This window comes from Balaenoptera ricei, chromosome 2 (assembly GCF_028023285.1).
Source record: "Balaenoptera ricei isolate mBalRic1 chromosome 2, mBalRic1.hap2, whole genome shotgun sequence".
Classification (NCBI taxonomy): Eukaryota; Metazoa; Chordata; class Mammalia; order Artiodactyla; family Balaenopteridae; genus Balaenoptera; species Balaenoptera ricei.
In genome coordinates this window covers 41,681,626-41,698,670 of record NC_082640.1, presented here as the reverse complement: position 1 = coordinate 41,698,670, position 17,045 = coordinate 41,681,626, and the positions used below count along the sequence as shown (strand labels likewise).

At 43.4% G+C, this 17,045-nt stretch overlaps 1 protein-coding gene across 5 annotated transcripts in view; it reads left to right on the top strand.

The window, feature by feature from the left end:
* Positions 1-1,734: 1,734 nt before the first annotated feature.
* The window catches only part of AGBL1 (AGBL carboxypeptidase 1), an 805,162-nt gene continuing 789,851 nt past the window's right edge, over positions 1,735-17,045 (top strand). For all 5 annotated transcript variants that reach the window (XM_059912528.1, XM_059912527.1, XM_059912526.1 and 2 more), the window contains exon 1: positions 1,735-2,102. In XM_059912528.1, the coding sequence (XP_059768511.1) occupies positions 2,052-2,102 (51 nt within the window). In that variant the 5' untranslated portion in view covers positions 1,735-2,051. The remainder of the gene's footprint in view (positions 2,103-17,045) is intronic.

Here is a 17,045-nt window from a genome sequence, read left to right as displayed (position 1 = left end):
ATAGAGTATTGAGTAGAGTTGCCTGTGCTATACCGCAGGTTCTTATTAGTTATCTATTTTATATATAGTAGTGTGTATATGTCAATCCCAATCTCCCAATGTATCCCTCCCCCCAGGTAGCTTTCTTCTTTAAACTAGTTTTGAGATATATGTTGGAAGGGAGGTTTTATTTTTCCTTCCTCCCTCTCTTTTTTCTTTATCCTGCAGCCGAGGGGCATGGATATCTGCCCTTAAGGTAATGACATGGGACAGTTCAGTCCTCCCTGCATCTCTGGACCTTAAAGGATCACAGAATGTGTACCCTGAAAAGCTCCACACCTCACAGAAGGAAGAAATCCCTAGGGGGCCTTTATTTCTTCCCTCCTGTCATTAGAGGTGGTGGGAAGTGTAGGGATCAACTCTCCCCACCCCCCAAGCTCCATAAACATGAGATTTTATAGTCCATTCCCTGCATGGAAGGTCTTCATATTTAAAGCCATTAAGAGTGTAAGTTTCTGGAGGGCAGGAACCACATGAATTTCGTCCTTGAATTTGAGGGCTTGTCAGGCTTAGCATTGAGAGGGAATAACTGAGATGCTGTCTGTCTCCTGACTTGGGCACATTTCAGCCAAGTAGGATCAGGAAATGTAAACTCCCTTTCCTGGGTCACCACAACGGGCTTGGGCAGCTGCCAGCTGGATGCTTTGAAGCTCACAAAAGCTCCCTGAACTCTGCACGGGGGTGTTGGCTGTGAGTCCAGGCCCTCTTGCCTAGCTTGCTCTCTGTCAGTCATGAACTTCAATGAGCTCACTCTCCAATTTCACACGCGAAAACTGTGCTTGGAGCTTGCTGCGTGCTAGTGATAGGGACAAAACTTGTCAGGCATCGAACACATGGACTGTTTGTGGCCATGTCATCAATGTGGTCAAAATCGGGGCTTCCTGAACTTTAATCCTCTAGTAATTTTGTTAACCAGCTATGGATCCCCTGGGGATCTTGTGAGAATGCAGATTCTGATTCAGGAGCTCTGGGGTGGAGCCTAGCAAGCTGCCAGGTGATGCTCCAACCGCACTCTGAGAAGCCAGTACCTAAAGGACTACAAGACACCTAGGTGTTGACAGGGGGAAGGGGGCTAGGTGGCCAAATAGCCACTAAAGCTCTTCTGACGCATTCCGAGCAGAAGACAGAGAAAGAGATGATGGATCCTGCATTGGTCTGGAGGAAATCAGCCAGGGCATCCACTCTCCCTGAAGCAGGGGAGGGGGCTCCCAGCCCTCATTACTTTGATCAATGCGTCTGCAGCAGCAAGAGGCAGGATGGTGTAATGGTCAGTGCTGGTGCTTTGGTACCAGTTCACCTATGGGAGGCCGGGCATACACTCCTAAGCTCTGCTCCTGTGGCTTAACATCTCTGTGCCTGGGTTTTCTCATTTGTAAAAGGAGGGTCAGGGGTGATAAGAATAGTACCACCTCGATAGGGTTATAGTATAAGGGACCCGGTTAGTAGAAAACGTCCAGAGCCGTTCTCTTCCTTCTCATCCAGAGCTCCAAGTCCCTAAGCCTGGGACCTCAGGGAGCCCTGGGCTTCTGTGCCCTGCAAGGCCACGGTTGTGCAAGCGCTCTCCAGGCTCTTGTTACCCGGGAGCCAGCAACACACCAAAATAAAGGAGCCGGGGACCAGCGGGGAGGGCCGAGCGATCCTCTGCCGGGAGTCTGACCAGGTCAGCTGGGAATGTCTGTCAGCCGTTCAGGGTGGTTCCTGCGTGGGCCTGGAGGTGGGTCAGTGACTCACGCCGGGGCCCTCTCCACCCCCGCGCCCAAATGCTCGGCCCTCCCCGGGCCGGGGCTCACCTAATCCCCGCAGCGGGAGTCGGGGGGCACCCGCGCCTGGGCCCAGGGCTAGGGTTACAGTGCGGTCACTTCACACTCGGCAGCATGTGCAGCTGAGGCCTCCCCCCCACCCCGTGCAGCAGTCTCCCGCCAGCCGGGCAGCGAGGTCAGCTTGGCAAGCCGCTGCCTCTCCAGCCCCGATCTGGCCGCAGGCAGCCGATTCCCCCCGGACCCGAGGAGGTGATGGCAGAACAAGAAGCCAGTGGGCTGCGGGTCCTGCTACGCACGCTCCAGGTAGGAAGAGGCGGAGAGCTGCAGAACGCGGCCGGCTGGGTCTTTGCGGGCCGGGCCTGCCTCGGAGCTGGGCTCTCCCCGCAGTCCCCTCTGGCACCAGTGGCCTGGTTTGCTAAACAGCAGTGACACCGGAGTCAGCAGCAGCTCTCACCTTGAGGCTGACCTAAGTGATGCTATGGTGTTTAAATATTAAACCTGACGGCGTTGAGGAGTGCTCTGCTTAAATTATTGAACCTGGTGGGGTTAGATACTCAGGCGAAAAGATCCAGGTTTGCTCGAGATGAGAAAGATGGAGAAAAAAGCCGTTTGGCAAAAGCAAACCCGTTCAAGTTCTCCCTGAGCAGGGCAGGAGACTTGGGGGTGGGTACGTAGAACTGCCTAGGAGGAAAGCGGCAGCGGGGCAGAGGACCCCTCTGGGCTTCTGCTGAATGGGTGTTACCAAGTTCCCAAAGAGTAGTCTGAGTCGGAATTACCTAAGATGCCCGCTAACAGCGCATCTTCTCAGGCGGGATCTGCCGGAAGGAACCGCAGTCACCAGGGGCAGGGGCCCTGGAATCTGCCTTGCCCTCTTCGTGATTCTATTCACTCCTAATTTTGAGAATTCCTACCCCAGAGCATTAGTTTGTGAACCTGTCTGCAGATTAGAAACTCCCGGAGGGTGTTAAAAAATGCTGACGCCCGCTTACCCAAATTCGGATTTAATTGATCTGGGGAGCAACCTGGGCACTGGGGCTTTGAAAACTCCCCAGGTGGTCTCAAAGTGCAACTAAAGTCAATGAACCCCTGCTCTATAGACTTGGGTAGATGCTTGCACTGAACCAGATGTAGGGAATGCCAGGGCTCAAAGGGAGCTAAGAGATCTTCTACTCCAGGATTTTAAACCTGAAGTCCATGGACGGGTATCATAAGAGGATGGGCTTCAAGGGTCTCCATGACCCTCAGCCCCCGATTTAGAATGTAAATGTTTTGCACTTACGTGCATACTTCCCAGCTTTGAAAAGCTTAGTTTTGCTCGAATTCTTAAGGAAATGTATATCCATAAAAAGTTGAAGAACCAATAAATCCAACCTTCCAGTGCACAGATAAGGCAATTGAGTCTCAGAAGCTTCCTAAGGTCACTTAACAAATTAATAGGGGCACTGGGACTAGCACCAAAGAACTTCAATATCCTTTGGACCTAGTGTCTTTGACTCATTCTATCCGACGCATCAGAGGCAAGAATGCCTCTGGGCTAGGAGTGTTGGGGGTGGGAGTGGACCTCAAAATAAATCTGCATTTGGCCTGGAAGTCACTGCAGGATGAACTCAATCTCCTGTCTTCCTACCCGTGGGGATTTCTAATTGATATTTAGAATGATTGTTCCAGGGCATTGCAAGATTCTCAATCATCAAAGAAAGATTTAATTATGTTCAATATGCCCTACTTAGTTCCCAATTAACTAGAACACTAAAATAACCAGAACACGCTTCCCCTGTGTGCTCTAGTTGATCTCAGAATCTGGTGGTGGAATTGACTTGGGTTCCTGGCTGAGCCCTGAGCCAGCGCTCTCCAAGTGCCTGCCTGAACCTGGTTTCTGTCTTGAAAATAGAAGTCAGAACCCTGACATAATTTAAAAAAAGAGAACCCGGAGCAGTTATGCCGTGGAATGATGTTTCATGATGGGTTTCATGCCCCACTCCCATCCCCAATCCCCATGGACTAAACCCGGCAGAGTTTCTGAGAAGGGCTTAGCTGAAGTGCTTTTGATCGGGGATCCCAAAGGTCTTAGGGATTCAAGCCAATCCTCCTTTCCTTGTGCACAATGGTGAGAGACCGAAGGCTTTGTACTGCTACTCAAACCTCTGTGGAAGACAGTGGTTATGTCTGAGCAGAACGTGAGCTCAGGATATGAGTTTCCCGTATCTTTCAGAAGCACCCCAGAACGTTGCCAAAGGAAGGGAGAAAGAGAGATCAGATGACCAGAAAGAGCAAGCACAGGGGTGACAATATCCCCATGATATGACAGTAGAAATCCCCCTGCTCCAGAACATCACCACTTCTGCCTCTTTGGGCCACAATGACGAAATAAACTAGATCATTAAGAAATATCAGTTTTCTGCCTATTATCTTTTCCTGTACAGATGGGAAAGGAGTAACTGATTCTTTTTTTTCCTACCCCGACTTATCTCTGTCCTGAAAGTATGAGAATCAGATTTCTACCCAGACATTTTCCAAGTCCCTGACTTTTATCATTTTAGTTGAGGCAGAAAATCAGACTGACTCATGAGGGCCTGGGTGAATGGGGGGGACACAGCCCAGAGCACAGGTGAGAGACAGGAAGAACTGGATCCTGCCCCATTTCTGGCACTTACCAGCTGTAAATCCTCAGGCAAGTCCCTCAACCTCTCTGAGCCTTCATTTCTAGATTTGTAAAAGGGAGGCAATAAAAATACTTTGCTCAGCTCTTTGTGCCAGGATTAAGAGAACCCATTTGAAAAGTGCTTGTAAACTATAAATGGCAGTTCAGATGACTCTGGTTTTTATGATTTCCCCAGTTGAGTACACAGTGGAGAGGCTGGGAACACTTGCCTAGGCTTTTCATCAACCTGCCCTGCTTTTTTCCTGGGTGGACTCCAACACACTTGGAAAAAAAAGAAGGTGTCTCATTCGTCCTGCTCTCATTTCTCCATGTGGTTTGAGCTAATGGGGAAGATGGGAAGCTGCCAGGGTAGCAGGATGTGGGCTCCACGCCAGCCCTGTTGCTGGGAGCCCTCACCCAGTGGCGTCCCACAAAATACCAATTAAGTACTTTATCAAAACATGAAAAATGTATAATTATCTGGTCAGCTTTGGCACACTCTGAGCTGTGATATGGGCACATTTTTGCTGTTTGCATTTGCACTTTATTATTTTATGTTATAGTTGCTCAAACTGAATCCCAGGTCTGCATCTTGGCCAAAATGTGCATAGCAAAGCTTCATTTCTCAACTTGGGCTCCAGGAACATTATCTATTATGGATTGCCAACGAGGCTGCAGGATGTGGGGCTTCCTGTCCTGAGTTAGCATTGAGCTTAGATAATAGAAAACCTGGAGGGGGTGACAACTCCACTTTTCCCCTTGGACTTGTTCCTCCAAGGATATTTCCAAGACAACAGGTGATTTCAGCCCCTGGGCTGCAAGGAGGGGATGGGCTGAAGAATGATGACTGATATGTTTCATTCATAGAACTTGGGAGTTTTGTTTCCAAGACATGTGTTTAAAAATTTCCTTTCTAGAATTGTCCACAGAGAATGTAGAAATATCCATCTATTGTACATACACGGGGCTAGGTGTAGGGGAAACTGAGCTTTCCCTTTGGACATCAACAGAAGGGTTTGGAAAAATCAAGAGAAGAATTTTCCTTTTAGATAGTAAACATTGTGCAGACCTTCTAAACATCACAGGATTCCTCTGCTGGTGAAATTTGAGGCTTTCTGAGGTTTTTATTTTTGGAGACTTCTGCCTCAACCGCAAGACAAACGTGGAGATAAACCAGGAGAGGGAGGACTTATTAAATTAAGACTGAAATCTGCCTTAATTTCAAGCACCAGTAGAAACAAAGAAAAAGAAAAATGCCCAAAGGACAAGTGCCCAATGGAAAAGGGACAAAATTGGCAAGAAATAACCTCTGTCAGTGTCTAAAGAATGACTTGGTGTCAGTCAAACTGGAGGATGAAGGGGGCAATGGAGGCATAGAGCCCTGTGCTGAGCTGGGAGTGGGGAGGTGACCTATAGTGTTCTGTTTTTTAAGACCTTGTTGCTTTCACAGTTTCTTAAACTCCTTGGACTTAGAGATTGGAAAAAATAAACATGGATTAAGGGTCCACTCTACGCCAAATTTTCACGTTCATTACCTAACATCACTCTCTGTGCCACCTGTCGGGGGATGTGGTTGGTCTGTCTTACAGATGAGGACCCTGACCCTCATAAGCCGCTCAAGGCTCAATGGCAGAAACTTAATAAATCCCTAGAGGAGAGATGTGAAGAGGATCTTGTCACTCCTAGGTCTTTGCACTGGTCTCCGGTGCTTACATGACCTAGGGAATACCCACTCACTCTTTATTTTGAGGGTATTACCTTACCTGACTGAACCTGAAGACCGAGGGGTTATGGATTCTTCATAATAGAACTAAAATAATCTTCCACATCCTGTATTGATATTTGGGTAAATAACTCCTGATAAAGGAAGGTAACAGTTTTGATTTGGGTCAATTGGATATTTTTAATATCTATCTATCCATCCATCCATCCATCTATCCATCCAACCCTCCGTAGCTATCCTATGTGCTAGAAGAAATTCAGAGTATTGGGTAGGATGATACATCAAGAAAAGCAAGGTCTTTGGATCTTGGTTCAGCCATTCAAAACTTGTGTGACTCAGGACAAACTTTTGAACTTCTCTTTGCTGAAACTTTTTTCATTTGTAAAATGAGAATTATAGTATCTACCCATGAGCTTACTATATGTTTGGAGAAAATGCATGTAAAAAGGAGTTATGTGCCTGACAAATAGCAATTATTATAATTAAACACAGTCCCTGCCCTCATGAAAATACAGTGTTCAAGGGGTAAGATAGGAGGATAAAAATATTTGTAGAGCAAGTTTGCATGTGATGAACGCCATGGTAAACGTAAACATCAAAAAAAATTCGGTGTAATTTGGGACAAGAGTCTCCTCCTCACTGGATATTCAGGGAAGACCTTGGAAAATGGGTCAGATTTCAGCAGAGGAAGGTGCAGTTAAGAGGGTGATAAGGGTCCCCAGTGACCTTTCCTATGTCAGGAAAGTGTGGAGAGTATTCAGGGTATTTGCCGTGGCACTGAGTTTGATTAAAACAGAAAATTCGTGAAGGGGAAGAAAGGAGATTGAAATGGCAGTTTGCCTAAATGCTAGAGAGCCTTGAGTGGCAAGCTTCAGATCCAATCATGCCCTTGGTGATGGCTGCCTATCCCTAAAGGTAGGTGATGGGTGCTACAGGACATTCAGCCAAGGTGACCTTTGCAAAGCTATTTGGATGGGGGATGTTAGACATGACTGCATCTCTGCTTTTTGTTGCCAAGGGATGTGATGTGTTCCCTGCAACCTCCCCATCCTTGACCTACCTTTTATCCTGGTCCTCTTCCTATCCATTCCCAGCCTTTAGCCCTTTCCTGTCACTTAACTCTGCATCTCACTCCCCTCCCCACACCGCCTCAGCCACTGTCCATCCCTAGTCCCCCTCCAGGGGGAAAGGCTGAGATGGATTAAGGCTCAGGGATTGGAGAAGCAGAACTATTTAAACTTTTTTTTTTTTTTTTTTAATTTGGAAGAAACACAAATTATTTTAGAGGCAGCATTCAAATGTCCTTGTGTCAAAGCAGCTCTCATAACATGTCTGCATTAAGATGACCAGAGTTGAGTCCAAAAGTCCCATCCTCACTTTTGGGAATTGAGAGCACTCTGAGTTTCCATCCCCTGAGCCCAGATTCTGGATGTGACCACCTCGCTGAGCACCCACCTCCGCAGGGCAGCAGGTGAGGGACAGAGGCCTGCATGGCTTTGAGGTGTAATTGGAAATTTACCATTGCTGGGGACATGTTGAGGCAAATGGCCAACAGAGAATTTCTCTCTGTGGAAATTCATAACCTGGCAACATGTACTCCACAGCTCAGTTGCTAAAACTGGAACTATTCTGATGAAAGCCAAACATAGTCTGGGTTTGAGCCCTGGGAGCTGGGGAAGTACGCAACCAGGGAGAGAAGCTGGTCTGGGTTACCAATCTCTGTACCATATCTGTAAGCATGGGACAGGCAGCTATAAATCAAACAGATAAGGTGCTTCTTCATATTTCAGAAATAGGCACACGGAAATGCATCCACTTGGGTGTGACCTCCATATCCTTGTGCCAGCCCTGAAATGTAGGAAGTCAAAGGTTGTGGGATCTGTATTTTTTCACAGAGTGAATACTGCACGGCTCCTTCAAAGTGACGGATCCGCAAATCAGATTCTCATTAGAGAAAAGAATGTGGTGTAGGGTGAGGAAGAGATCAACAGCAGAGATGCCAAGAATACAAGAATGAGTAGAGCAAAGAGTGTGGAAGAAAACAGAATGGCACAGAGTATGCGCTCAATACATATTTTTTTCCTCCCTTCCCCCTCCCTCCCTCCATCCCTCCCTCCCTGCCTTCCCCTCCCCCTTTCCCTCCCTCCCTCCTTCCTTCCTTCCTTATAAAATTTTGCAAAATGAATACACCCATGTAACCAGCACCCAGACGAAGTGAACTCCCAGCATCTCAGAGGACCCCTCACACCCCCACTTCCAGCCCTGCTCCCCCATTGTAACCACTGCCCTGATCTCTAACCCCACAGATCAGTCTTGCATGCTTCGTGCTTCATGTAACTAGAACCCCACAGTCAATCTTCTTTTGTGTCTGGCTCCTTTCACTCAGCATTGTGAGAGTCCCCCTTTTGATACAGCTGTAGATTGTTCTCACTGTCATTGCTGAAGAGCATTCTGTTGCCTGAACGTTCCACGGTTTATTTATCCATTCTAGAGCTCATGATATTTGGGGTAGTTTTCTTTTTTTGGCTATAACAAATATGGCTGCTATGAACATTCCAGTGCATGTTTTTGTGAAGGTAGGTACACGTGTCTGTTGGGTAAATACATAGAGTGGAGTCGAGGGGTCATGGGATACACGTATGGTCAGCTGTAGTAGATGATGATATTTTTCAAAAATGAGTGCTCCAAAATAAACACCTATTAACCCTGTAAATACCATTAATTTATGAGCATTTTGGGTACTCCACACCCTTGCCCTAACTTGCTTAATTCATATTTGTTAGTTGAAAGTGGCTTGAGATGCTTCGCATGGAGGACTTTGTCATGTTTTATGTGTCTAATTCCCTCTACTTGGTCCCATTCATAATAACGGTTATAATAATAACTAACATTTATTAAACAGTTTCTACACGTAAGGAGCTGTGCAAAGTCCTTCACATGCAACATCTCATTTAATCCTTACAATAACCCAAGGAGGTGGGTGGTATTATTATCCTCATTTTAAAGCTCTCAAACAAGGTTGGAGAGGTTAACACACTTCTCAAGGTCACAAAGTGAGTGAGTGGCAAAGCTGGAATTTGAGTGGAGGGAATCTGACACCAGTGGATGCTTTCTCACCAGGTGTATAAACTCTCTGAGGAAAAGGAGGGGCATTGAGAAGATTCAGAACCGATTTTCCCAGGTGGTAGGTGTCTGCTGAGGAGAATGGAGATCCCCCACTTGTCACATGTGGGGAAGACAGCAGCTGTTCCTGCAAGGCTGGCAGGACTGGCCAAGAGGGCAGAGAACAGCTGCCTCGAGTGGGGGTCAGCAAATGCTAAGGGTCTGATAGCAAATTTTTTAGGCTTTTCTGGCCACAAGATCTTTGTCATACCCGTTCAACCCTGCCACTGTAGTTGTAGACAGTGTGCAAATGAATGGGTTTAGTTCCAGTAAAATTTATGTACAAAAAACAGGGAGTGGGCTGGACTTGGCTGTTGGCGGTAGATTGCGGACCCCTGGCTGGAGGTCCTTTGGGCACAGGCAGGGTGTAGGGGTGGGAGATGGGACAGAAAGAGAGTGATGGAGCAGCAGGGGCCTGTTGGGGCTGCCAACTGCCAAGTGGGGGCTTCCCTCATGTGCCATGGGTGTCCTCCTCAACTCCCAGGCTGCCTTTCTTGCAAAGGCAGCACATCAGATGATGCTCTGAGTTCCTCTGGGGGCAAGTCTTACCGAACCTGAAATGCACACTTCAGAATGTCATTTCCTGCCACTGCTACTGCCTCCAATTTTCTAAGTATCATGGAGGCAGTGATTGTGTCTGTCAGCCCTCCAAGGTGGGATTTCAGGTCATTTTAGCAGCACTTACCAGTGCAACAGGTATCTTGCAGATATTGTCTGCATGCAACAGCGCTACCAGCATACGACATGGTCAGCCCAACACTTCTCAAACTGGGTTCCACAGAACACCAGTGTTCCCTGGGATGCCAATGAGTATTCTACTCACAAAGGGTCTTGTTGACAGATGGATCTGAGATGTCAGGGTAAATATATTTACTAATTTCTTTACTGAAAAATAATCAATCTTTTAAAGGCTTTTCAAACATTTCTGTCCTACAGCTCTCAGTTTAAATGTCTTTTACTCAGAGAGGAATACTCTGACAGCCCAATGAACTACCCAGTCACTCTGTCCCACCTCTCTAGTTTGACTCTCTGCACAGAACTTGCCATTTCCTGATGCTTGTTTGTATCTTCTCTGCTTTCTTGCACCAGGGTAGGGATCTCATCTGTCTTGTTCACCTTTATCCCTACTACCTAAAGCACTATCTAGGACATAGTACATGCTCAATAAATACTTATTGATTGAATAATAAGATGAATGTGCATGTATATTATCAAGTTGGAGATATACTATATGGCATTTCTAAACCATCCTAGAGATGGGATAATTTTTTATAGCAAAACCCCGCTAGTATCCCCCAGGATTTTAAGAATCCATGGAGCACATTTGGGAAACAATGGTTGTAGACCAATGCCATGATAAATCACTGCTGGTCTGTGAGGGTTGAATTTCTCCTGATCTGGAAACTAACCTCTGGCTTGTTGAAACATTTCTGATCTGAGTTGATACAAAGTTAGATCTATTGGAGACCTAGGGTCATTCCTCTGCTTGGTGAATTCCACAAACTGATGACTCTACGATCTATCTGTGGGCCTTGAGTTACATGAATTCTAATCCTTACTTGATTGGGAGAAAGAATATAAGTGACAGATGTGGAGGTTTAGAAAAAGGTTCTTCCTAGAGGCTCAAGAGAGCCATTCCGCTTCTGATCAGGAGGCCAGATGGTGATAAGAACAGCATTAGCCTCAGGTTTCAGATGAAAGGCAGGGTCAGATTTCAGAGTTGGGATATCTGATGAAACTTCCCCTAGGGAACTTGGAGAGAAGGCAGCTTCTTCAATAAATGGTCAGTAATGAATTCTCCCTCTACTCTTAAAAAAAACCAAACAAACCCAAGCTCAATGTGTGTTAACATCTCTAATCTTCAGATCCCACCAATCAGTACAGCCCAATGCCCTAAATTTCTGACCCATAGGCATCCTTATCCCATCCCTCTTAAAACTCAGATTAATCCAGGAAACCCCCCTGACAATGCAGATATTTTTTACTTTTCACAGTAGGTAGATTTAGAAGTCACTATAAGAAAATTCCATTTTCTCCTTGACTTTCATTATTAAATCATAAAATATATATCATATACCCTAAAGGAAAAAAATTCCCCAAACCACAGCTAAAATTTTAGACTAAGGAAGAGGCTAGAATGATAATATTTGAATAGGTATTATTTGAAAGTGGATATTAAAATTCAAGAAATGTTTTTGCCATGAGCTGCTCACATTTGTTGAGCACTGACTCTGTGCCAGGAAGAAGTCTAAGCATGTGACATGTGTTATCTCATGCAGTCCTCACAACAATCCTATGAGGTGGGTACGACTATTATCTGCATTTTACAGATGAGGAACACAAGGCCCTTGTCAAGGTCACATAACCTTTAAGTAGCAGGGTCAGGATGTGAACTCAGGCACAGTCTGACTCTAGCTTGCTTATTACTCATTGCTATTACTCATCAAGCTACAGTCTCTTTTCCTTTTACCTGTCCTTTTTACCACTACACATTTTTTTCCTGATTAAAGAAGTAATACAAGCTCGTGATTGCAAAAATTTAATTAAAATATAGATATAAATTTTAGGGAGTAAAAATCACCCCGTCAAATCCTGATCCCTAAGACAACCACACAAATGCCTGCTGTATATTCTTTTATATGTTTACATACATATAGCAATATGTGTATTTCTATAACTATGTCTATGTGTGTATATCATTTTAACACACTGTTATTCAATTTGCTTTTCCTACATGTCAGTATAATTGCACATATTTCAAGCCAGCACATATAGACCCAGCTCAATCTTTTGTGATATAACTTAAATAAATAGACGTATAGTTTCTTCTAGCGTTTCACTTAAATTTGACTTGGCTTGTGTTTTATTTTCGTTTTTTGATGTTTTATGTGTTGCATTTTAATAGTCAACTTTATCAAACTTTTCTTTCATGAATTATTTTTGGCCATGAAACATTTTCCCCAGGATCTAACTCTTATACTTAATGATGTTTGAATTTAACTCCATACCATTCTCTTTTTCTTAAGTGTTGTTGCTTTCATAGAGCTTCTCTGCCATACCACACTTCACCAGTACATGGCAACAGTAAACAAATTTATATGCTTAAAATTTCTTTTACTGGAAGATCCCAGTTCTGTAACATCTAATAGAGCTCTGCTTCATAGTGTTTGGAAATTTTACATTTGACATAAATGTTTATTTAAAATAAACATATATAGGTTTCTTGGCTGGGCTTCAGGAGGCCAGAGTTGATTTTGGATTCTGCCACTGTCTGTCTGTTTGACTCGAATCCCCTGGGCCAGCATACTCTGTTTTGATGGTTTTCAGACTTAAGTGCTAGGAATGTGCCCATTCCTAGCAGAAATTCCTAACAGAAATATCATCTGTTTCCTTGGTATATTATGACTCTCTTGTTAATGGTTCATTCATTTATTGAATGCTTCCCTCGTGCCAGAGACTGTGCTAGGTAGTGGGTGGCAAGGTTCAAGAATCTTATTCCTCAGATACTTTCCTACTGAAATTCTTCCAAATGTTAATGACTAATGTCAGGAAGAGAGAGATCCAGAATGCTGCAGTCACACCTGCCCTCCTTTGCTCCATGGACCATTTTATTCTGTGGTGACTGGCTGAGAACACAGTATTATCATTACTCCAAGTCCCTGGGGAAGATCTGAAGACTCAGCTGCTGTAACATGTTCAGCTATGCCTATGTACTTATGTTAATTCATATGTGGTCTTTTTTTTTTTTAAACTATTCTTAATCTTTTCATTCTTTTTTCTTCCAGGGAGTGGGGTGTCACAGATTCCTTTTTTTTTGGCTGCACCCCGTGGCATGTGGGATCTTAGTTCCCTGACCAGGGATTGAACCCTCACCCCCTGCAGTGGAAGCGAGGTGTCTTAACCACTGGACCGCCAGGGAGGTCCCATAGGTTCCTTTCTGATGCCATTGAAAGCTAAAGACACTTTCCCCAGATAAATGCTCACACAAATTTTTGTGAACAATTTCAGGGTAATAAGCCACACCATAAGATTTCAGTCTCTCAAGGTATTTACTTGGGTTTTGTTTCATGGAATGGAGCTCTTTAAGGTTGGAATAGTAGAGGTGAATTCTAGTCACATAGAAGAAACCCCACAATTCTGTCCAATTGTGATATATCTTTCATGCCTCCAAACTGGTCACAATATTCTTTTTATATCCACATCCCAACTTTGCCTTGAACATCTTTCATATCTGATCTATACTTGTGAAAATTATAAGTACCTTTGATGGATCAACTGTAATGTTACTTTTCAAAAAAAGCCTCTTTTGGTAAATTGTGTAGGTGATATTTTTCTCTCTCTTCTGAAGTAGCATCTAAGCATTTGTACCTTTCTCTTAAACCATCTATGCTTTTCTTTATTATAGTTGCTCTTTATTTTTCAACAAACCTTTACTGGGCAGGGAGAATCCCAAAATAAATATGACATGGTCCTTGTCCTCCCAGAGCTCACTGTACGTATCTAGAGGAACCAGATATACATTTGAGAATCTCCTGAAAGTTACAGACACTTTCTCTAGATAATCATACATCTGCACTGTAACTAAGCACTTGAATCTTAGATTTGCCTACAGTTTGAATAAGAATCTATGCCATGTGATTGCTCGGGTTGACATATGAACAAATAATTATAAAGTATTATTATAATTGAAGGTATAACAACATGCCCAGTGTACTCTTGGAAGAAGGGGCACCTCAAACAATCTCCAATATTCCATGACCTTCTCTTCCTGAGTAATAGATTGATTAGATAATTCAGACCAACACTTGTGTTGGAGACAGTTTAAAATATAGATATAATATAAATATTTTTTTTCTAAAAAGCATCCATATTCTAGTGAGATAATGAACATTGAATGATCTGAGGACAGAAGAGGTGGGAAACCCAGAGAGATAAGCAAAATTCTGGCACTTCTGCTTTGGAGGCATTTACTATTTTGGAAGGTGTGGCTGGAAAGATTAAATCGTATGTTCTGTAGCTTTGCATGTCTAGAAGAAAAGGAGTTGGAATATAGGGCTTGCCAAGAATGGGGACCCTGGTAAACTACTGTCTGCTTTTGGGCTGAGACCTGGAGGGATGCTTCCTAGAAATAAAGGTGAACCATACATAAACTAATCTTTACACTGAGCCATTCTTCAACTCATCTGGGTGGCCCAGAAAATCCTAAGACTTGAATGGGCAGTCTCAGGTTCCTAGAGCTTCCAGGTGCTGGTAGTAGCAAATTAAAATCAGTGGAAGAAAATATCGTACTAGGCCTTACATTAATTCTACAAATAATTTGGAAACCAAGGACAAGGGGAGATAAATCAATATGAGTAAACACCAGCAGAAACAGGGAACTATATTCAATAACCTGTGATAAACTATAATGGAAAAGAATATAAAAAAAGAATGTGTATAACTGAGTCACTTTGCTGTACTTCAGAGATTGGCACAACATTGTAAATCAACTATACTTCAATTAAAAAAAAAAAAGAAGAAGAAAAGAAACAACAGATTTCTGTTGTACTCCAGAAACGAGAATTACCAGTCACAGAATGTAAGAAAGCTTTGGTTACTATGTTCAAAGAGATTAAAATCAAGTTTGAAAAATTTGGCATTGAACTATAATATATACGATGTGATATAGCAGATTTGAAAAGGAACCAAATAGAAATTCTTCAACTGAAAAATAAATAACCAAAATTAAGAACTCAATGGATAGATTTAACTGCAGATTACACTTGGCTGAAGAAAAAAATTGAAAATCAGGTCATAAGAAACTATCTAGAAGGAAGCACTTCATTCTAGAGTTATAGGCTGCATTCTAAGGTTATAGGCTGCTTCCAGAGAGAGGACATGACCTTAGAGATCTCTTCATCCGGACAGCAGTTCCCAAAGAGGGACTCAGGTGAGAGCTGTCAGTCACTAATATTCCCTTTGGTTTGGGGGGTGAGTGCCTCAGTCCCGAAGGGGAGACCCAAGAGGCACAGCTGTAGCATCCACTACAGGTGACAACTGATAAGACTGTGCATCAAGCTACCTAGGTTCAAATCCTAGTTTTGCTGCTAATTGACTCTGTGATCTTGGGCAAGCCACATAACCCCCTGGGTCACAGTTCCCTCATCTTTAAAAAAAACAGGAGTAGGAATGAGATAATATTTTCCTCAAATTTAGTCATTTGTATGCTACTTTCATACTTTTTTTTTCATATTTTGGATCAACGATACTATTGTTTACTTAACATGATTTACTTCAGCAAATTTATTCATTTTAACTTAATGTAACTTAAGGTGGCACTTTATATACAACCATAGATGTAGCAGTAGTACTTAGCAAAAATAGAAAGTAGCGACAAAAATAAATTTAATATAAACAATGCAATGCTGTTAAAGTCCAGCTAGACACTTGCCTGTAGAGTCTCTGAGCCTGCTCTCTGCTTTCTAAAAAGATTAGCAACTATTGGAAAATAATTGGAAATATACTAATAACTAAGATGTTAACAGACATTCCCTAAAAGAAGAATAAACACTTTACTGGGAATAAATGTTTTTCTGTATGTGATTCAGTGAAATTCAATGCTATGTCTCCTGTGACATCTAAATCCAGGTCATATACTCTCAGTAGGAGATTTCTGACCTTCGAAGAAAATCTGGATTAGGTAGCCTTTAGGGTGAAATTATGTTATTCCATGATTCTCTCCTTGTGGGAAAGGAATATTAGAGAGAAAATATTTATGAGTTATACTTCTTTTTAAAGGTCATACATCTATTAGATTGAGTACCAACCAGAAGCTTGAGGAATTAAATTTATTGGATAGGGTTTCTAATATTATGAGCACACCATATCTGAAATGTAGCCATGATGACTAGCAACGAGAATGCAAGGCTTCAGTTCTCCCAATACCCCTGGAAGAAAGAGCTTCTCATAGGTGGTAGACACTTCTTCCTTTGTCAGCCTAGCACAGCTCTACCCTACATCTAGCTTCCTGTCCTCAGGGATGACTGATCTGAAGTAGCACAATGTATGGTCCTGTCATCCTGAGACCACCAGTTTCTTGTTCAGATGCTGTTTCCATGCTGACTTGGAGTTAGCCAGTTTATCCCAGGTCATTTAGGCATTAATAGGAGGGCCCTTGAAAATTCTTCCCGTGATATCGTCCAGGTATTGGACCCTGTACCAGGTTGCCCAAACCTATTGGCCTGCTTTCAGAGTTCTATCACCTCTGCCTATGTTAATCACTATCAGGAATAGAACTCTGAGTCTTCTCTAGCATTTCAGCTGTATTCTAAGCTTAACTAGAGTTACTGTTTCTGATTCTTTACTCAGCTATGGTAATAAACAGTTCATCCTAGTCTTGGCATCCTTTCATCCCCCGATGTTAGGATTTGGCATGGCCTATTCAATTGACCTGCAGTAGCCGACCAAAGGATGGCTGGAATTCTATGTCCATACCCATTTCCTCCATAAACAAATCAGGAAAATTATCTTTCTTGAGGCTAGTAAAGGTGTTCACCTTAGTGGGGCCAGCACCCTTCATTCAGTTAGTCCTACATTCTGAATATTCACCAAGAATTGAGACCATGAAGCCTCCTTGCTTCTATCATAAAACCAATTTATATCAATACATAAATAATGATGATGATGACATTATTATGATGAGGAGGAAGAAGGTGAGGAGGAGGTGCAAGAAGAGAAGGGG